The 20571-nt window shown below is 45.7% G+C and overlaps 1 protein-coding gene across 5 annotated transcripts in view; it reads left to right on the top strand.

Moving 5' to 3' along the window:
* LOC119187730 (histone-lysine N-methyltransferase EHMT1-like) overlaps positions 1-20571 on the top strand; it is a 284030-nt gene that overhangs the window by 58787 nt on the left and 204672 nt on the right. For 4 of the 5 annotated variants that reach the window (XM_075878680.1, XM_075878676.1, XM_075878677.1 and 1 more), the window contains 2 exons: positions 11150-11200; positions 14299-14387. In XM_075878680.1, the coding sequence (XP_075734795.1) occupies positions 11150-11200; positions 14299-14387 (140 nt within the window). The remainder of the gene's footprint in view (positions 1-11149; positions 11201-14298; positions 14388-20571) is intronic. The other variant, XM_075878679.1, reaches the window with a different exon arrangement.

The following is a 20571-nucleotide window of genomic DNA, read 5'->3' as shown; positions in this document are numbered from 1 at the left end:
ATTTTTTTCAATGACTTAGAGGAAAGTGACCATGTCGAACACATCCCTCCCTGCCAGCAGTGTCCAGTCACTTGTGACTGGTCTTTTAAAGACATCATAAAGGAAAATTGTCCAAGTGCACTTATTGAGCAACATTTCTTTGCCCTTGAACACAAATATCGTTCAACCGCGTTCTTCTCTGATGGCTCAAAGTCTCAAACATCTGTATCTTGTGCAGCCTATGGACAAAAGTTCTCGGACACCAGAACCATGCATACTCATACCAGCATTTTCACAGCGGAAGCCTATGGTATCCTGCTTACTATACAACACATTAAACAACACAAAATACAAAAGTCTATAGTGTACACAGATTCTTTAAGTGTTATCAGGGCTTGTCTTGTGGCAAGTACAGCAAGAACCCTACTTTCAACAAGCTCCTTAACGAAATCTATGCAGCCTACGATCTAAAACTTTCGATTGTTATTTGCTGGGTTCCATGTCATTCTGGAATTGCGGGCAATGAAATAGTGGACAAGAATGCACGAGAAGCCGCTGGTCGGCAAACCATAGATATAACCTCTGTTCCGGGTGTAGATCTAAAACCTGTTGTACGTAGAGGTCTTCGCAACCACTGGCAAGCTGAATGGGACAGAGAAGTCGACAACAAACTCCACCTTGTAAAACCCCAACTGAGAAAAGTTATCCCACAAAAACTCAACAGGTTCGCTGAAGTCACTCTAACACGGCTCAGAATAGGCCACACTTATGCCACACATAAACACCTTTTGACAGGCACTGATCCACCTACATGTATACACTGTGGAAAGAGTCTAACCGTTTTGCATGTCCTCATACAATGTCCTGTGCTTCACCAAGCACGACTGACCCACTTAGGGAGCTCTATCGATATCATATCCCACTTCATTTAGCGCTGTTTTTATCACTTGATGCAGTGGTTGACCTTAAGAGACTTCTTCATTATCTTGGGAAAGTCAAATTTTTAACAATGATATCATTCCATCCTAGCCACCAGGCTGCACCTCAAGTGTGAGGTATTGCCTGGTGCATGAAAAGTATGTCTGAGCCTTCGTAGTTGTTGCTCAGGCAAGGACTTCAGCTGCGACGGTCTTGGGCCTTGCACACTAATTTGTAATCACAGACTTCAGCCAACGAGATGAAGGTTTTTTAACAAAGTGACATTATTTTTAAATGCACCGTGTTTTAAATGGTTCATAGATATTTGCTACACATTATTTGTTTTAATTTTTAAACTAATAACCGAAATGAAACAACACTTGTGCTGGCGCTCTTTGGCCTTAGATGCCCTTGCGCGAATAAAACTTAACGTAACAATAATAATCTCTGCAAATCTTCCTTGTTCTCGGCCATTAGCACTATATCATCTGCGTACATTAATGCTGGTAGTGCCTGCTCAATGAGTTTTCCTTGTTTGACTAAAGAGAGGTTGAAGCCAAGTCCACTTCCCTCTAATTTTGCCTCTAATCCTTGTAGGTACATCATGAATAACAAGGGTGACAGTGGACACCCCTGCCTAAGTCCCCGTTTCACCTCTGTGGGCTTGGATACCTGTTTTTCCCACTTTATAACTACTTTGTTACTTTTATAGATTCCCTTTAAAATATTAGCGACTCCATCTTCCACACCCAATGTGTCTAGTATTCCCCACAAGTCCTCTTGGACCACGCTATCGTACGCTCCCTTGATATCCAAAAATGCTTGCCACAGGGGCCTGAGTTCCTTTTCTGCTATTTCGATGCACTGCGTCAGTGAGAACAGGTTGTCTTCCAGCCTCCTGTGTTTCCGAAACCCATTCTTCAGTTCTCCCAGCACCCCCTCATCCTCTATCCATGCCTGCAGTCTTTCCTTTATAATCTGCATCGCCAGCCTGTAGACCACTGATGTAACTGTTATGGGACGGTAGTTGTTTATGTCAGCTTTGTCCCCCTTTCCTTTATAGATCATGCTCATCCTGCTAAGTTTCCATCCATCGGGAACTTCACCATCGATTATTATTTTGCTCACTGCCTCTCTCAGAGCCTGCTTAGACTTCGGACCTAATGTCTTTATCAGCCTAATTGGAATGCCATCTGGGCCTGTTGATGTGCTACTAGGAACCCTTTTCTCAGCCCTTTCCCATTCTCGTTGTGAAAATGGAGCCATTGCACCACTTGATTCGTCCTTGTCTATTGTGGTGCATAAAGTACTTCTTTGTTGAAATTTTTCTGTCATCCTTGTTCTTCTATATTCAATAGCTTCATCCCCTTCTAGCCTAGGACCTTAAGCTGTAGTTATAAACCTCTGCTCTAAGTTTGTTTCATTTCTTAGGGAGTTTAGATGGTTCCAAAATTTCGCAGCTGCCTTTCTGTCCTTTTTATGTACTTCTGCCAGCCACTGAGCACCCTTTCTTTTAATCTTTTCATTGATCAGGAGGGATGCTTCCCTTCTAGAGCTTAGAAAGATTTCCCATTTTCTTTCAACATCATCTGTCGGTTCACCCCATTGCTTAGCATGTCTGTGTTCCCTAGAGGCTTCCTGACGTTTTGCTATGGCTCTATTAACTTCCTCATCCCACCAACTCTTGGCTTGTGTCTTCTTTTTTTGGGGTGACTTGTCACATACTTTAGCAAGCTCTAGCCCAGTCTAGTTAGATTTGTGTACGTCCACACAGTTTTATTATCTTCAGTGATTACTTTCTCAATTTGTTTAGTAGCAATTTCTATTTGCCTTTCTGAATGAAAATTTTCCTGTAGTTGCTCATCTTGTCTCCTTCCCACTTTCGCTGCTCTTCCAAAACTTAGCTTGATACGTTTGTGATCGCTACCCAGACTTATTTATTTTATTTATTTTATTTATTACATACTGCAGTCCGTAGACCAAGCAGGAGGGGCACAAAAAGGGAGCATAGCGAAAAAAGCGAACAAGTTATACAGCAAGTTAGAATACACAAAGCTACTGAAAAACAGTAGCCACCTTCATCTATGTGCATTCCCCTGAGCTTATCATACATCCTATGTGACAACAGTGTGTAATCTATCGTTGACTGCAGCCTTCCTACCTCCTATGTTATTTGCCCTTCACACTTCTCAATACTGTTGCAAATGATCAAATCATGCCTTTCACACATATCCATGATCATTTTGCCTGTTAAGTCAGTATACCCATCTATATCTTCTATGTGCGCATTCATATCTCCTAGTATAATTATCTCACTCTCTCCTCCTAACTCCTGAATGTCATTTGATATTCACTCTACCATTGTCTAGTTTTCGTCTCTAGCCTTTGCTCCCGTCCACAAATACACGAAACCAAGGAGTGTCATTTGCCATGCCACTTTCCCTTTTAGCCATAAATGTTCCTTGCATCCCTGCTTGACTCTTTGCCAACCCATGCTCCTTATGTATAAATGCACCAATTGCACCCCCCTTTTTGCTGCCTTGTGTTCTATTGCAATATTCTGCCCCGCCGCGGTGGTCTAGTGGCTAAGGTACTCGGCTGCTGACCCGCAGGTCGCGGGTTCGAATCCCGGCTGCGGCGGCTGCATTTCCGATGGAGGCGGAAATGTTGTAGGCCCGTGTACTCAGATTTGGGTGCACGTTAAAGAACCTCAGGTGGTCGAAATTTCCGGAGCCCTCCACTACGGCGTCTCTCACAATCATATGGTGGTTTTGGGACGTTAAACCCCACAAATCTAATCTAATCTTCTATTGCAATATTCCGGATTGCAGGGTAGTCCGGATTGCAGGGTGGTTGCTCCAGGTCCCGAAGATGTATCTCCACAACCCCATGTACTATCAGCTCCTCCTGCCTCAACTGCTCTTCTATCTCTTTCCACTTTAACCTATTCCTGCCACCCTGCATGTTAATATAGCCTACATCTGACTTCGCTCGGCCCTTGTGCTTACGTCGATTTCTTCTCCCACGGACTTCGTGTGGCTTGAATACTTGTGCCCCTTTAGGTCCGTCTTTGGCTACTCTGTTGTCCTCAGGGCTCTGGGTCCCCCTAAAAAAGCTATGGCTTGGCGACCCATTCTGTTACCGACCCTCCTGCCCGTCGCTCCACTGTAGTGAATGCCATCCTGTGCAAAGGGGCGAGCGCCGGGCTCGTACACGTCTTGGTTAACTTTCATTAGCTGTATCCGAGTTGCCGGCTTAAACCCTTGATCACACACATGCACAGTCCCAGAGGCTGCCCCCAGACCTCTGGGACTGTGCATATGGTCACATGCACACTCCCAGAGGCTTTTCGGAGCTTACACATCCCATCCTCCAACTTTCTCTGGAGGTTCTGATCCTTGCCCTTCAACACATCATTGAGCCCAGCATGAATAATGACTAGATTATTGCCCTCCATGATGTATTCTACAACCTCCTGAGCTTTGGCCAGTGCATTCACTATGCTCTTCCCTGACTGTGCCTCCACCCTGACTCTCCCATCTTCCTTCACTGTGTTGAAGACGCCATCCCTAACCCTGGCCACGTTAGAGTCCCCCATCACTAGGACCCTTCTGCGCTCCAATCTCTGGCTTCCTGTTTGTGATGGTGTGATGGCGCCCCTGTTGGCTTCACCTGTTTCTCTCTCTGCCGTCTGTCCTGTTTTTCTGCCCTGCTTGAAGACTGCTGCGCTACCGAGCTGTATGTTCTCGGAGCCTCCGTGCTGTGGCCAGACACTGCGGCCCCCTGACCTCCCTTCTCGCCTGTTCCTTCCCGCCTGTCGCCTTCTCCACTATCCACACCTTCCGTCTCGCACCGCTCGGTGCCGGGGCAAAGCGCCATTAGCTCCTTTACCCGCTGCTCTAGCTCGGTCCGCCCTTGCCGTTCTTTTCGAAGGTCGTCCTTCATTTGCTCTAATAGGCTGGCGGTAGCCTCCTCTCGCTCACGCGACACTCCGAGCTCTTTTTGGAGTCCTATGCTTCGCTCCCGTTCCACCCTAAGCTCCCCCTGAAGCCCCTTGATGCTAGCCTCCATGCGCTGCACGGCCGCCTTCAGTGCCTCGCACAGCTTGCATACGAAGCTCGCCTTCTGCGCATCGGCCAAACTCGTGAATGCTGTCTCATCTAAGTAGCACCAGCGCTTGCATTCTTTGCACTGCACCAGCTCACTCTCGCTCATGGTTTTCCTAGCCTCCTTAGCCATCGCCTGCCCGACCATCGGACCGAGTGCACGACAGGCCTACTTTCAACCCTAATCTCGCTATCCAGCCGCCTTCGTTAACTCTCCTACCTCAACAACTGTTTGAAGCTGCCGCCTACACCGCACACATATGTGTTCAATTTCGCTAGTAGCCTCTCATTAGGTCCCCTTCGTATTCGGCTCTAGCTCTTTAACAACTAACCGGGCGCCCCGACCTTCTTCAAAACAGCCGCCTAGCCCGTTCACGTGGTCAACGTCACTACAACGTTGCCCGTGTCCCCCACCTACAATACTCGCAACGCTAATTATTGATTAGGAGAGAAAAAATAATAATGGTTACAAAAAAAGAAAGAAATTAACAGAAACTTATCTCTCGTTGCGCACTGCTGCACCAACTGACCTTGCACAACTGTGCACGACCTTGAATCCGCCGAACAGGCGGACCGCGCGAAAACACGTCTGCACGGCTCGGAAATAGAGCCACTGATGATGATACACCACTGATGATGATACATCTCGGAAGTAAAGCCATTGATGATGATAGGGTGCGCCATCTGGCGCCATCTCTTAAGCATCAAGCGTACTATTGCACAGAGGTTCAATCCAAGCCAAGCCAAGCCAAGCCGAAGTGGCCAGTGCGCGATGCGGCGTGTTTTGTATGTTGTGTCGGGAATCTTGGCACGTTATGGGGCGATACTGAAGCCAAACGGCTGCTTCAAGTTGCAAGTGATAGATCATGCGCTAAACAACGGCAACAGGGCCGCCGGTAGGCCCTTCAAAGCCTACGAGTTTTGTGTTCGCTACTGGTGACGGCAGCTGAAAGCCACCAAGACGCGTTGGGCCTGCCGTGTGCCTAAAACTGGGATTGATGGTAAACTTTATTTCTTCAGAAAGAAACTGCGGAAGATTCTGTTAAATAGAATCTTTCGCAGTTTAGCCATCATTAAATAGAATCTTCCGCAATAGCCATCAGCCCAATACTGACGTCTTACGCTTCCCTTTTGAGGGCTCCTGTTGAGCGCCGATCGCTGCCGCTACGCCCGCAACGCCAACAAGCTTCGCGTATGGTATTCTAATTCTTGACTATTTGCTTCCACTTTTTGTGTCTCAAATAAATCTTGCCTTGTGTTGAACCTCTGCTTTTATTGTTGAGGTAAGTTCTAATTAGTACTTCTTAAAGCTTGCTGTAAGTTGCTGGTGCGAGAATCCCGATTTGCGGCCACTTTGTTTTCTTTTTCGCTCTCTGCGTTTTTGTGGAAAGTTTTCCTTGCGTAATTTTTGCACCTTCCAACTTTGCATCGGTTTTCTGGCAAAAAAAGTGCGAAGATTATGCGAGTAAATACAGTAGTTAGTTTGATGATAATGATGATGAAAGTGAGGCGATGAATTGGCGCAGGGACTACTCTGAGCACTGTATTACAATTAATTCTGCCGTTACAGTGGACTCCTCTTGAATGGAACTCGAAGGGACAAGAAAATTTATTCCATTTGTGAGAAGTTTTATTCACGCAAAGCTTACAAAATGAATGAAATATGACTTTATTTCAAAAGCACCAACTATTGCTGACTGGACAAAAAGATTTTGAAGTATACAACCAGGGGCGGCGCCAGGATGTTTTTACTGGGGGGGCAACCACGAAAAGTGAGTTCCTCTGGGGGGGCAAGCTAGCTCGGCTCCTACTAGGTTTTCAATATATGCTTCCGGGCACTTGGGTGGGCATAGGGGGGGCAGGCGAGAATTTTGGGGGGGCTCCAGCCCACCCTTGCCCCCCCCTGGCGCCGCCCCTGTATACAACACTACTATAGCTGATTAGAAAGAGAAATGTTGAATTGCTGACTTGGAAAAAAGGAAATGATGACTTGCTCGGCCTTGTTCAAGTACTTTCTCACATAGTAGGCGTGCATTTCTGAAAAGCTTCGCACAAACTCTGTCCCAGCATCGTGGTCAAAGTAGCGCTGCAACAGGATGACTGCATCTCTTGCTGCACTGTCAGCCTCTGAAATGAGCTCGGGATCACACAACACCTCATCACTACCCGAGCACAGGTCCTCATCTTGAACTTCAGCTATAGGTTCCTCAAGGCTGTCCTCAAGTTCACGACAAGACGTCAATTGCTGCTCGGCGTGCGCGGACATAAGCAATCGCTGGATTGGCTTGGCTAGGCTAGGCAAACTGTCGTTTGTTTCATGGCTGCTAGACTGCCGTGGCCACTTTCACCGGTCATGCATTTTGCCCGTTTTAGTTCCGTTTAACCGACGTAAGCGGAATAAAATGTCCTGATTACCCGAAACTCTTTATCATTAAATATATAGGAGACCAACCAAACCTGCCTAGATAGTTTCGTTTATGCAGCTTTTCCGTTTAACCAAGTTTCGTTTAATGGGAGTCAACTGTATATGTTTATTAGAAAAAGAAGATTGAGCTCACAAATTTGTTTTTAAATTTTATATTGAAATCTTTGTGTGTGATATAAGTTATTTTTAATTTTTTATGTGTTTTGGTGACATTAGTTCAATGAAATTTTCAGAAGCTTGGTATGTTCTCTTGGCACTCTCAAGGGGCAATGTACTTAATTCTTACTGATTAGGAAATGCACATGACCTTGTAGATGCCATCAAAATCTTTGCTGGCACAGTGTTTGGGGGGGGAATTTTTAGGTGGGATTGCCACCTGCATTGTCTTTTCGTGTGTACTTGCTTACCAAGTGTCCTCTAGCGGTAAAAGTGGTGATTTCCGTATTGTGAAATTTTAGTTTACTAGTATGTTAAGAGTAGTTTTTTTCTTATTGTTCCTTTAATACGAATGACTATGAAACACCTGTTATGAACTCCTCGTTGCAAATCCTTCGAGTGCATGTTTGGCTATCATACTGAGCTGTCCTCATTCAATGGCTTTACAGAATTAATCTGAAACATTTGTCTCGATAGGTAATGCTTCCCTGACGGGAAACCGTAGAAAGGGGGCACATTTCTCTTGCCATAATAATTTGTTGACCTCAGTGTATTGGCGTGTATGAGTCTCACTAATAGGCAAAAGATCACGCCACAGCATAAGCACATCGAAATGCCCGAGCTGACCGGTGGTCGTCTGCTACCTTTCGAACTGCATAGGGGGCGTTAGCAAGTGTTGCACTTAAGCATGTGCAGTTCAGTTGCTTGGCAGGGCCTCTTTGAAAGGATTTCTACCAGCACAGCAACAAACTAAAGAATAAGTCGTTGGTGCACCGAGCACGCACCTTCGTACCATACTCGGCCTCGTTCTCAAAAGTGCTTTCGACACTGTGAGGCACACGGTCATACTGAAGAAGATCAATCAGCTAAACCTAGGGGAGAGATTTCATTGATACGTCGGCAGCTTCCTCGATGGGCGAGAAGTGCGAATGAAGATTGACGGGTTACCACCAAAGACTGTCGAGATGGCAGGTGCCGGGACGCTGCAAGGCTTCGTGCTTTCCCCACTGCTGTTGAATCCCGTTATGATCGGCCTTCCGGAGCGGCTTGTCGCAATCAAAGGCATCAATCATACAATCTACGCGGACGACATTACAATATAGACCACAGAAAGCATGAGCTCTGGGAGTACGCTAGATAGGCTGCTGCAAGCGGTAAGGGAAACTGAGATGCATCTCGAAGGCACGTGGCTCGTCTGAGATTCTGCTCCACAGACCTCGAAAACCGGGACGTTTCCCGAGGGACGTGGCCGAGGCACGTCAGACGGTTGTGTGTGTTTAAGATACGGGTCCTCGGCCTCTGGCTGTAAGAAAACGCTGCCAATTCCGAGCTGGTCACGCGGCTGCGGAAGAAAAATAACGAACAAGAAGAAAGGAATGAAAGAGCACAATGTAGTGAGACTAATGCAGGCGTATGCTTTAAGCCACATCATGTACATTGCTGCTTACATCAATTGCAGTAAAAGCGAAAGCAACTAGCTGGACACGATCATGCTCGGGGCTTACAAAACTGCATTATGCATACCTCACTACAAGACCAACTGCAGGCTCTTTGAGATGGACGTGCACAACACGCTCGCCGAAATCGTCGAGGCTCAGAGGATTGCGCAGCTCGAAAGACTATCAGGCACCAAGACCGGAAGACCCATCCTCGACTGCCTCAAGATTCGTTACCGCGGGATGCCGCGACTGAAGGACGCACTATTGAGAGCGGTCAAGAATGCTATACTCACAGAGAGTATGCCCAGAAACATACACCCAATGCACGATGCCGAAAGGCGCAGTTTTGCAGAGTTGAGGCGATCCTCAAAGAGCATCGCAGTTGAGAGGGTGTCCTTTTTGTCAACGCTGCTAGATACCCCTGGCCCGACCAAAGACAACAGCAGAACAAACGAGAGCAACGACGACGCCAATCAACACCTGCCTTCTATATGGTGGTGGTCGACACAAGGGAACAAACTCTGGTGACAGGATCTGCGAGGCTCCCATCGTCTGAGGCGGCAGAAAAAAATGGCCACAGCCCCTGCAATAATTCATAGTGGAAACGAGGACACACTTATCGTGACGCCAAGACGGCGCTCCGAAACTTTACGAAGGGATGGGTCTCTGTGGAGGTGGCGCGCATGCTAAACGCCAGAACCAAAGATTTCAAGTCTGGCGCGATTGTTGCCAAGTCTCTTAAGTGGTTCCCCGCGCACGTGGGAAAGCTTAGCAGTGACCAAAGATCTGACCTCCCGTCGAACCACAACGAGCGTGCCCACTTCGTCTCGAGACTGCTAACCTGCCGCGACGCAGACGAAAGGGCCGCCGATGTGCAACACATCGACAATGGCGAGGCACCCAAGGTAGGAGGGCATAATACCTCTGTGAAGACGATAACAGACCCGGAGGCCTTACAGGACTGTAAGGACATCATGGTTACGTTCCACGAGATCCTAAACCATTATAGAAAAACGCGACATTACCTACCACCCCACATCCAGCTACAGAGGTCTTAGGTGCTTGATCTGAGGCGTCTGCAGACAGACACATTTAAGAATCCCCGACATCTGCATAGACTGTGTCCCTCGCTCCATCCGTCACCCGGCGTCCGTGGTGCGGGCATGAGACAGCCGACATGGCACATATACTTTGAGAGTGCGAGTGCAATGTTCGCTGCCACTACTCAGACGAGCGTGAGTGTACCCCAAGACGACTGGCTGAGCAGTTGGGAGTCGCCCTTCTCAGCCCATGTGCAGTAGACCAAATCTGGGCTGTTCAGCGAGCCAGGGCTATCGCCGAGGGCATCGCACAATGCCCCGCGGATGACAGCTCCTGGAGGCCTAGCCCGGGCCAGTAATTTCTCGTTGGATCCTTAATAAAGTTAATTACCTACCTACCTATAGTGTCTATAAATGCCTATTTTGGACGTTCGTGCCTAAATTCTTTTACATTCTTATCAATGCCTGTTTTTAAAATCGGTGTCTATATAAACGCTATTTATCCTCAAATTTTGCTTTCAAGTACTGCTGGAGTACGGTATTCATGTTACCCGGTGAAATTTAGCTTTCGGAACACTGGGGTGGAACCTATACTCCATCTCATAAGTTACTTTCAGCACTGTCAAGCTTACAAGGTCTTATAGCCAATATGAAGGTCAATAAGCCTCTACAAGTGTATTCATATGCATCGCGTCGTCTGCTTGGCGCATCTCTCCAGCGATCGCTCGCTTGCGTAGGGAGCAGGAAGTGCTTCTGTGCAGCGGCAGGGCGCTGAAAAACGAATGCGAAAACATGGAGTGTTATCAGGGGAAATTAAAGTGCAGATAAGAAAAACGATATCCATGGGATTTTTGTTTTGTCATTTACTTCCTAAATGGAACTTCACTAGGTCATATGAGAAAATTTACTTAAACAGTAGAAGTTGTTCGTGCCCAATGAAAAGCTTTGTATAATTAGAATTTTTAATTGGTTCATTACAAGATGCGAAAGTATGATGTGAGGAGGTGAGCTTGAAACTTTTGCCACTCACTCGATGTAAACTTTGCAAGCCCAATTCCTTCCCTGCCCTGTTTTGTATCAGAGCAGCTTGGAGCTGCAGGACCACACGATGTGGACTCATCAAAATGTCATGCGCACGTAAGTACATTCGCATTACATGTTCGTGCCAGGTCGTGCACGCAAGCGGTGTTCTGTCGTTTCGACGTTCTCTGTGTTGTACTGCCTGTTTCTGTGGTGTGGATCCCTCTATGCGTGCACGTTTGGAGAGGCTGGCATGGATCACGTATCTTTACCACTATATGCAGCATCGCACCGCTGAAACTCTTCTAAAGGACGATGCACCAAAAACACACCATGTATTGTGAATGTTGGCACCGGCACGTTGCGAGAACACCAATGCAAACGAAATGGAGACAGCTTAGTCTCGCATCTCGCTTGATACGAAGTTAAAAAAATAACACACGTAGAATCGGTCTGTATGTTTTAATATTTCTGTCACTCTTCATACTTCTATCCAGGCATTAGATTGCACAAATTACACTCGTCGTCTCGAATAGTTCTTGCAGTGTCACATGCTACTTTGACGTACAAAAGACCATTCCATCACCTCCAACCATGTTGGGGCGCACGCTCGTGAGATTGGGGTCAAGCAGTGTTCAGACTGGCATTTTACCTCTTTGTGGCACGCGTATAAGACTGCTAATCTTGGCAGATGAAATGGTGAGCGTCCAGTGCATGCATTACTCTTCGCATCGCTTAAGGGGCCCTTTCAGTTTCACATACAGAAGAAAATACCGTATTTACTCGCGTATTCCTTGCACTCGCATAATTCTCACACCCCCCACATCGCCCAACAAAAATATGATTTCTTTTTTTCCTTGAGTAATTATTGCACCCCCGAAAACTGCCGCAATAATGTCGTCTGCTCGTTACAACCACCGATGATTATAGCGCGTGCCGTCTGGCGCGATCTCTTAAGCATGTAGCGTACTATTATTGCACGGAGATTCAATCCAATCTAAGCCAAGCCAAAGTGGCAAGTGCGCGTTGCAGTGTGTTTTATACGTTGTGTCGGTAATCTTATCATGTCATCGAGTGATACTGAAGCTACACGGCTGCTTTTAAGTTGAAAGTGATAGATCATGCACTAAACAACAGCAACAGGGGTGCTGGAAGGCCTTTTGGAGTCTACGAGTTTTGTGTTCGCTACTAGTGATAGCAGCTGAAAGCCACCAAGACACATTGGGCCTGCCGTGTGCCTAAAACTAGGATCTATGGTAAACTTTATTTCCTCAGAAGAAAACTGCGAACGATTATGTTAAATAGCCATCAGCCCAAAACTGACGTCCTACGCTTACCTTTTAAAGGGCTTCTGTTGAGCAACCAACGCTACCGCTACAACCGTAACGCCACAAGCTTTGCGAGTGTTATTCTAATTCTCGACTATTTGCTCGCATTTTTTGGGCCTCAAATAAATCTTGTCTTGTGTTGAACCTATGCTTTTATTGTTGAGATAGGTTTTAATTAGTACTTCTCAAAGCTTGGTGTTAGGTGCTGGTGTGAGAATCCCGATTTGCGGCCTCTTCGTTTTCTTTTTCGCTCTGTACGTGTTAGTAGAAAGTTTTCCCCGCGTAATTCTCGCACCCCCAACTTTGCATCGGTTTTCCGCCAAAGAAAGTGCGAGGATTATGCGAGTAGATACGGTATAGCCTGTGCGGTTAGACCAAGTTAATACGAGGCAAAAAGATGTTTCTGGCCTATTGCGCTCTGGCTATTTGCACCTACGTAGCCCTTTTCAGCGTGGCTGAAAAGAGAGACCCAGAAGCATGTTTCTTCCACAGTGGACACTAAATCGCCATGCTGGAATGTGGAAATAGAGACACCACATTCTGCGAACCCTGCGGGAAAAAAGATGCATGGCTATGCTAAATCATTATGCCTTTGTGCCATCATAAACTTAAGCAATTCTGTTTGCTTTCCTGTCTTAGACACAGATCACACACATTTTTTTCATAAATTTGAATTTTGTCAAGGTTTATTGTTTATTTATTTACGATTTTGGGAGCCTAAAACGGTGTTTTGGCCGCCTATTTTTAGCACCTAAAATCCGGTTTTTTAGTGCCTATAAGTCCAGCCTCTAATTATGATACTACATAACTAAAACTTTGAAAGCACAAAAAAAAAAGGTTGTTTTGCTTGGCTTTTGTAGTGGAGTATTGTTGTTGCAGAAGGTGACTGCTTCAACATAATCAAAGGAACTTTGAGATTGGTAAAGGCTTGAATAAATTTCCTTGTTTCTTTGTATTTTTCATGCACAGCAGGGACCCTAGTGTGTGCAGTTTTCTTGTGCACATAGTGTTGGAGCCTCCTCATTTTGTCAAAGTTTCGGGGGCCTTGTTTAACAAGAGGCAGCAAGATGCGTTCGCTTAAATCTATCATTACTGTTCATCATGCTGACATGATGGCTGGGGGCACTTGTGGTCATTAAGTGAAATTTGTTAGCATCAAAGTCAAGCCTTGTCTCTCTTTCCATATTATAGTTTCCCGCCTAAGGTTTGTCTGAATCCCTTTAGCTTTCATTCCCCCTTGCACATTCCCCATATTCTGTCCCACCATTTCTTGCCATTTCTCCACAACTGATGACGATAATGACCATACACGACTTGCACGTTCTCTTGCTTATCATAACCTCTACTATGAAGTCTGTGTGCGCTGCTGTTTTCTTCATATGTTATTCTTGTTTTCCTGTGTGCACGTCATGATTTTCAGTACTCTTCTGGCCATACTTCATCATAAGTCTTGAGACAGAGTACAGGTGAACTTGGTTATATCGAACCCTGATGTATCAAATTATTTTGCTCTAGTGAACAGATGCAAAACCTCATTTACCTTCATATTCAGTGTATATTAGGACACTATTGCCCCTGCCACTTTACCTCCCAGAAGTTGGTCATAATCACTTGCATCATTTGAAATATTAATGCTGACAATGCAGCTTTGCTTCCCAGATGGTGTTAAACAAATACCTAATTGCCAGATTTTGTGCTAAAAGCAAAGCATTACAACACTAAATTTATGTCACAGAGCCCCTTATATGCTAGGGTCATAGTATAGTTGAAAGTTTTAATTTGTTCACTTTGAATGCATTTTGTACTTTGCTGTGAAATGTATTTTATTGTCTAAAAATTAAGTTCGTGAATATTGTCTTCTAGTCTCATTTTTCAACTTTGTTGCAGTCCTCGTGCATGTATGAGGGCAACATGGCCAAAACAAGTGAAGCAGGAGCCCTCTTTTCCAAGTTTTAAAGAAGAGGAGACCCAAGATAGTGAGTGCCATATATTACCTGGGATGTCGTCTTTTTGATAGCTCAAGGGTAGTAGATTGTCTCGGGCTTTAAATTTAGGAAAACAAATAGAAATGACTTGCAATGTGCTTTGTCAGGAGGTGAAGGTTACTGGAAAAAATGTTTCACTCTTTCAAAAATTTATTTCACTGCACATCACCATCATGTGAGGTGAATTCAAAAACATTTGCACTCTTATGGTTGAAACTTACGGAACTTATGGTTGAGACAGATTGACACCAATCAAGATGCTTTAATGGAGGGCTCCAGAAATTTCGAGCATCTGGTGTTCTTTAATGGGCACTGACACGGCATAGTACACAGGCCTTTGGTGTTTCGCCTCTATCAAAATGTGACCTCCATGGCTGGGATTTAACTCGCAACTTTCAGGCCAGCAGCTGAGCATCGTAACTAGTGTACCACCGAGGCGGACAAAGTTGTAGTGTTGTTAGCTACCAGCTCAATGTTAGCTACCCAAGATTCTCCTGGTGGTTGTTGCATACAAGGGATTTTAAGGGAGGAAGGACACAGGTCTTGGAGGGTCAAAAATCACGAAAAAATTAACTTTTTGAAACTGACATTTTCGGAATCTCATGAAAGTATGTGATATCAAGTTCCCTGCGCAAATCTTTTGTCATGTACATTTGTTGCCCCTAAGAGGAAGCAAAAAGTGGTGCGCCAAAAAACCACCCACTTTGCCGAGTGATTGCGTCGTTTCATAGCCTAAAGCAGCTTTATTGGGATGGTACAAAAAACAAACGCTCCGCCCCGGTGGTCTAGTGGCTAAGGTACTCGGCTGCGTGCCCGCAGTTCGCGGGTTCAAATCCCGGCTGCATTTCCGATCGAGGCGGAAATGTTGTAGGCCCGTGTGCTCAGATTTGGGCGCACGTTAAAGAACCCCAGGGGGTCAAAATTTCCGGAGCCCTCCACTACGGTGTCTCTCATAATCATATGGTGGTTTTGGTACGTTAAACCCAACATATCAATCAATCAATCAATACAAAAAACAAACAAGGTCCTTCAGCGTGCACTTTTTTTTAAAGTGCCTGACGTGTGTGAACAAATGCTGTTCAGTTTTCTCACACTGTTGACCTTGAGCTAATGTTACACGCTTGAAAAATGCAGCCTGCCGTCAGTGCTGTCACTTACTATTGAGAGGTTTTGCGAACATGCACCAATGTGAGAATAGAGAGGTTGTTTACATCGAAATTTAAGTGCACTCGTGCTTCTCGCAGGGTTTAACAGGCACAAGGGGGGGGGGGGGGGGTGTCAAAAGTTCCCAGGCCATGCTCCTTTAGGAATACATGGACTGGTTAGTGAAAATTTACCATCCAACGTGAAAATTTACCGTCTGCGTCGGTGAGGTCCACACGAGGGATACAAAAAGTCATTGGGATTTGCTTTCATCAACATATGGTTTCACAGTTAGCCAAAATTTGGGACCTTTATCAAGGCGTCACTATTACAGCATTAAGTCACGTTATACATGGTTATACATCTTTATACATGGTCATTTTGCACTGCCGTCGTCATGGGTGGGTCGATAGCAGAGGCAATGCGATGCCACGTAAGGTTAAGGAAACAAAAAAAAAAGCTATCAGATAAGGTGTGGAAGAACAATACATCAACTAATGAAAAAAACAAACATAGGTTTCGCCTTTGATTCGTTTGAGGTAAACGCACAAGGTACCCTGTGAGCTTTTGTTTTGAAGAGCAACGCACGGTGAGTCATGGATTACATTCATTGCACCATTTTAACACCACAAAATAAAAGCATTTATTCTAGAGGCAAAACTCGCATGTCATTCAAACATATGCCACTCTCACTTTGGAAAAAGGGGCTTTATGTGATATGTTTAGGAGCGCTGTGCTTGTCGGTAACATTCAATGCGTCGTTCCCATGCTTCGTTCAATTGTTAGCATCGGCTGCAAATGTTAAGGGTAGTCTTGAAATACTGACGGTACTTTATCCTTTTTAACTTGTTGTTTTTTTTTTTCCTTCTATGAAGTCCTCTGGTTGTAAATGGCGGCTACATACTCGTATATAGTACGAAGCTGTATTAGGCAATCAATCATCTCGCAGCAAGCCACCTCTCCCGTTCACCAGCAGCAGCTGGTATATCATGGAACGAAAGCCTGTCAGTGTTTTTGTTTTTTTCTGCTTGATTTGCACAGCAGTACCTAACAATAAGACATGCTGGGACACTCAAAGCACGTCATTGCGAATGGCTTAAATAGAGTATAAATCTCAAATACTATCAAAACCAGGATCATTTTTTGCACCGGTCTCACAGCCAGATAGCTGTGAGACCGGTGCAAAATTTCTGACTGCATTCGAGATAGGTACTGGGGGGGGGGTCAGCAGTTCCTTGGCCACTAACTAGCCCATGTATTCCTAAGAGAGCATGGCCTGGAAACTTTTGACACCCCCCCCCCCCCTGCCTGTTAAAGCCTGTGAGAAGCACGAATGCACTTAATTTTCTATGTAAACATGAATTCACAAGCTTAACAGTACGTGTGGTCATCGAGCGCCAGCTGTCCGTAGTGTACTCGCACAGCGCTGCCTCGGGGAGTGGCGGTGGAGCGCGTGCTCGACGGCTGGAGAAGAGTGTTAACCCTGGCACTAAATAAATACATGCCTGCCAAGTCTCCAAGATTGTCCGGGAGACTGCCGGACTTTGTCCGTTTCTTCTGTTTGTATGCTTGCCATGAAAATTTCCCAGAAATCGAAATTTCTGTGCTTGATCTCGCCCTTTCAACAAGAATGCAGGTCAATCCGCTCCAGGCTATTTGTGAACCGTGGTAGATACGAATTCATGAAATTCCCCACTCAAATCCCACTGTGTCCTTCCGACCAAAATTCAAATGTTTCGAACACTTTCCTAATCGCAGTGGGTGATATCAACTTTACTACTAAAATCGTTGAAAAAAGGCTGAGAACAGGGTGCTTGAACTTCAGAAGTGCGCGTGCGGCCAGTGCACGCACTGTTTTCTACTGTGCGTGTGGTTGTTTTTGCCGCAACTGCGATCGTTCTTGACATGATCGTGTATGGCGTCAACGTAACTGAGAAAAATCGTAAAGTGTGTGCGCGTACAACGCTTGACCAGTCAAAGCAACAATGCTTTCCGCAGACTCTGTGGAGAATACTGTGGTAAATGCGATCATAGATGGCATAAAACGAATTAGTTTTGAAGGCACGTGCGCAGCCAGCGCACGCAAGTTGAAAGTGGAACTACTGTTTGCCGCTTCCGCCATGTACAAAACCGCGGTCGCGGTGACGCGATAGCAATCTATGAGCTCCTAGGGGACGCGTCTGGCGTAGCGGTATATTAAAGGCAGTAAAGACGTAAAAAATGCTAGAAGCATTTTGGCGTTCCTGTGAAAGTAATGAAGTAGCGAGCAAAGCTTTGACCCGCGCTTTCGTGGCAGCCAGCTCCGCCATCCCATGCGTTCACGTGTTAACATACGCGAGTTGTTTGGATGGAAATAGGTTTTGCTAGTAGTTTTAATGACATGAAGTTTCGGGAGTATTTGTGCTCCCACTTTGAGACTCTCGCCCTAAAGGTAAACTCTGCAATCGTGTGTTCAGCCACTCCAAGCCATTATAAGACCGCAACGCCGATGCTTGCGATTGGGACCGCCCTCTTTCTATTGTTTTTAGTGCATGCGTTTGGGACCCCTCTCTCCCCATGGCCTCTTGTTTTTTTTTTTGTGATGTATTTTTTTTCTTTTGGTGCCAAAAAAAGGGGGGAAAAGAGCGTGGCGCCTCCTCCCCCTCCCCCTCATTGCAGAAATCTCCCGTATTCAGAAACCTTGAGCAGGTATAAGCGCTCTTCTTCAGTGCTCTTTCTGTCTACCCTGTCCCTTTTCCTATGTTCGCGCGCTGAAACAATCTTGCAGGTATAAAAATTTAGGCACTGGTCAGGCCTAATGGACACGAGACCAACGAGCATGTCAGTTGCTGACAACGTGTGGAAAGTGGCCGTGTACGTCATGACAAGCAGATTTTGCAGCTGCAACAATTGTAAGACAAGAAAAGGAAGGCAGAGAAGAAGCTGCATCAAATTGCATTCGTTGTGGCGGCGGAACGAAAGCGTAGCCTTATCGGTAAACATGCCCGTGCCACGGGTGATGCCGCTGATGAAACAACCTTCACCATCCTGGACTTGAAGGCGGCAAATGCTTTGATTTTATTTCCCTTAAAGTGCAAGATTTGCAACGGAGGGGCCGAGATAAGGAGAAACGATCAGGATTTAGACCTTGCTGTCAAGCTTGAGTTAGTGTGTATGAACTGCAGTGATGGGTCGTCAAAGTGAAGTTCGCCGCACGTAGACAGACAGCAGAAAATAAATGTATTGGCAGTGAACGTGCTCGCCACCCGCGCATTGCAGGCTACTGAAAACAGGCAGACTGCTTTCAGCAACGTATTTGCAGGAACACCACTTTAACAAACTTTTCAGATGAACAAACTTTTGAAAAATTCCGTACCGACTGCTAATAGTTTCAATGCAAAATTACTTCACTACTGCGTACTTCAGAGTATCAAACTTTTCAGAACGAGCACTAATTTAGTTCTACGTTATATTAATGTCTTAGTACTATGAACTCATGTTCTGAAATCTATCGCAACAACAAAGCAAACGAACGCCTTGCTTCTCGAAAGACGCGCGAAAGTGTGGAGGGGGGGGGGGGGAACGAAAGGATTACTTTCTTTTCTTTCTTTTTATTGAAACGCCGACGCTGCAGGCTTACACGCGCAGAGGCGAGGGGTGAGGGCCACACGGGAGGGCGAAGTCGGCGAGGCAGAGGGCACAGTGGGAGTTGCGGAGCAGGAAGCATGGGCACGGAAAACCTGAGACAGCGAAAGAGCAGAAAACGAAATGCGAGGAATTTTCTTTTTTAGCTACTTCTTTTCTTTAGAAGAGGCGATGAGAGCTGCGACCCTTTGAGTTTTTTTTTATCTTTGTCACTTCGGTGTGGGATGTTTCTTGGCTTCCACGCTGCACTCTTAAAGGGGGTCCCGCACGAGGTGGCTGTGAACGGTGGTGCAGTGCACTTTTGTTGTCTGTTAAAAGCTCATTGCGGTGTCATGCCAGGCCTTTCTTTAACGAAGGACCACTGTTGCGTAACTGAGATTTTGTGCAATCACAATTCCGCTAATTGCAATGAACACCTATCGGCAGGACAACGCAAGACAAAAATGTGTTGCCGTAATGTAGCCAGGAACGCTTCGTGGGAAATATGAACTTCGTGGTCAGCAAAGTGGCTATGGCATGTTAGCAACTAGAGCTGGTAGCGCATACCGTGTTTTTCGCACACAAACAGGGTGAACGTTCTGCGAATGATGCTGTTGGCAACGACCACATTGGTTGCCATTCGCCGTAAGGTCGAGCGGAGTCACCACCCAGCGGCAACAGGTTGAAGCGTGCAAGTGTGCATTGCTTCGTGCGTTGTCTGCTAGCCACGTCGTGTTTCAATGTGCGCGTACGTCATTCAAGTTTTAAAGTGTGGTTTGCCCGGTCATGTTAGTGCAAATGTAACTGCTTTTACGTATGCATGAAACGATGTATGAAAGCATTTGGTCTTGCTAGGCTGGTAATACATCGTAATAAGATCGACAAGTGCAACTTTTCAGAGTGCTGTTTATTGTCGTCGTATCCTCCATTCACTAAAATAATTTCATAGTGGGTACTGCTTTCTGCTTCAAGCACATCGTGAAATGTTTTTCGCGTCCTCTCAAACATGAGGACAGTTAAGTGGTGTGTGAATGCTGCGTTTTACTGAATAGAAACGAGGCTCTCGGCCACTTCCTTGCGTGCTGTTTGTAAATGTACAGCTACGGCACTGTAGTTTATAGATTATGCAAAGAGCCTCGGTTGTGTTTATCTGGCCGTGGTACCACTACTTAGAGATATTACTATCAGATAAAATGTGACACTTTGATACTTAAACTGTGCCTAAAACGGAGTTGTCGTGCGCAATCGTGTGTTTGTATTGTTTAGGAGCGCAGACGTGCAAAGTTAATTCAGAAGACATGCATGACATATAATGTATAATTTCACCGAAAGTCTTATCTATTTTACATTGTCTTGAGCATTTGTGTGGCATTGTTAGTGACAAACAGAAGGTAGTGGCGCTTTTTCTCTTTTTTTTTCGTCTGAAAAA

Source organism: Rhipicephalus microplus, chromosome X, assembly GCF_043290135.1.
Source record: "Rhipicephalus microplus isolate Deutch F79 chromosome X, USDA_Rmic, whole genome shotgun sequence".
Classification (NCBI taxonomy): Eukaryota; Metazoa; Arthropoda; class Arachnida; order Ixodida; family Ixodidae; genus Rhipicephalus; species Rhipicephalus microplus.
This window is presented reverse-complemented; position numbering and strand designations above follow the sequence as displayed.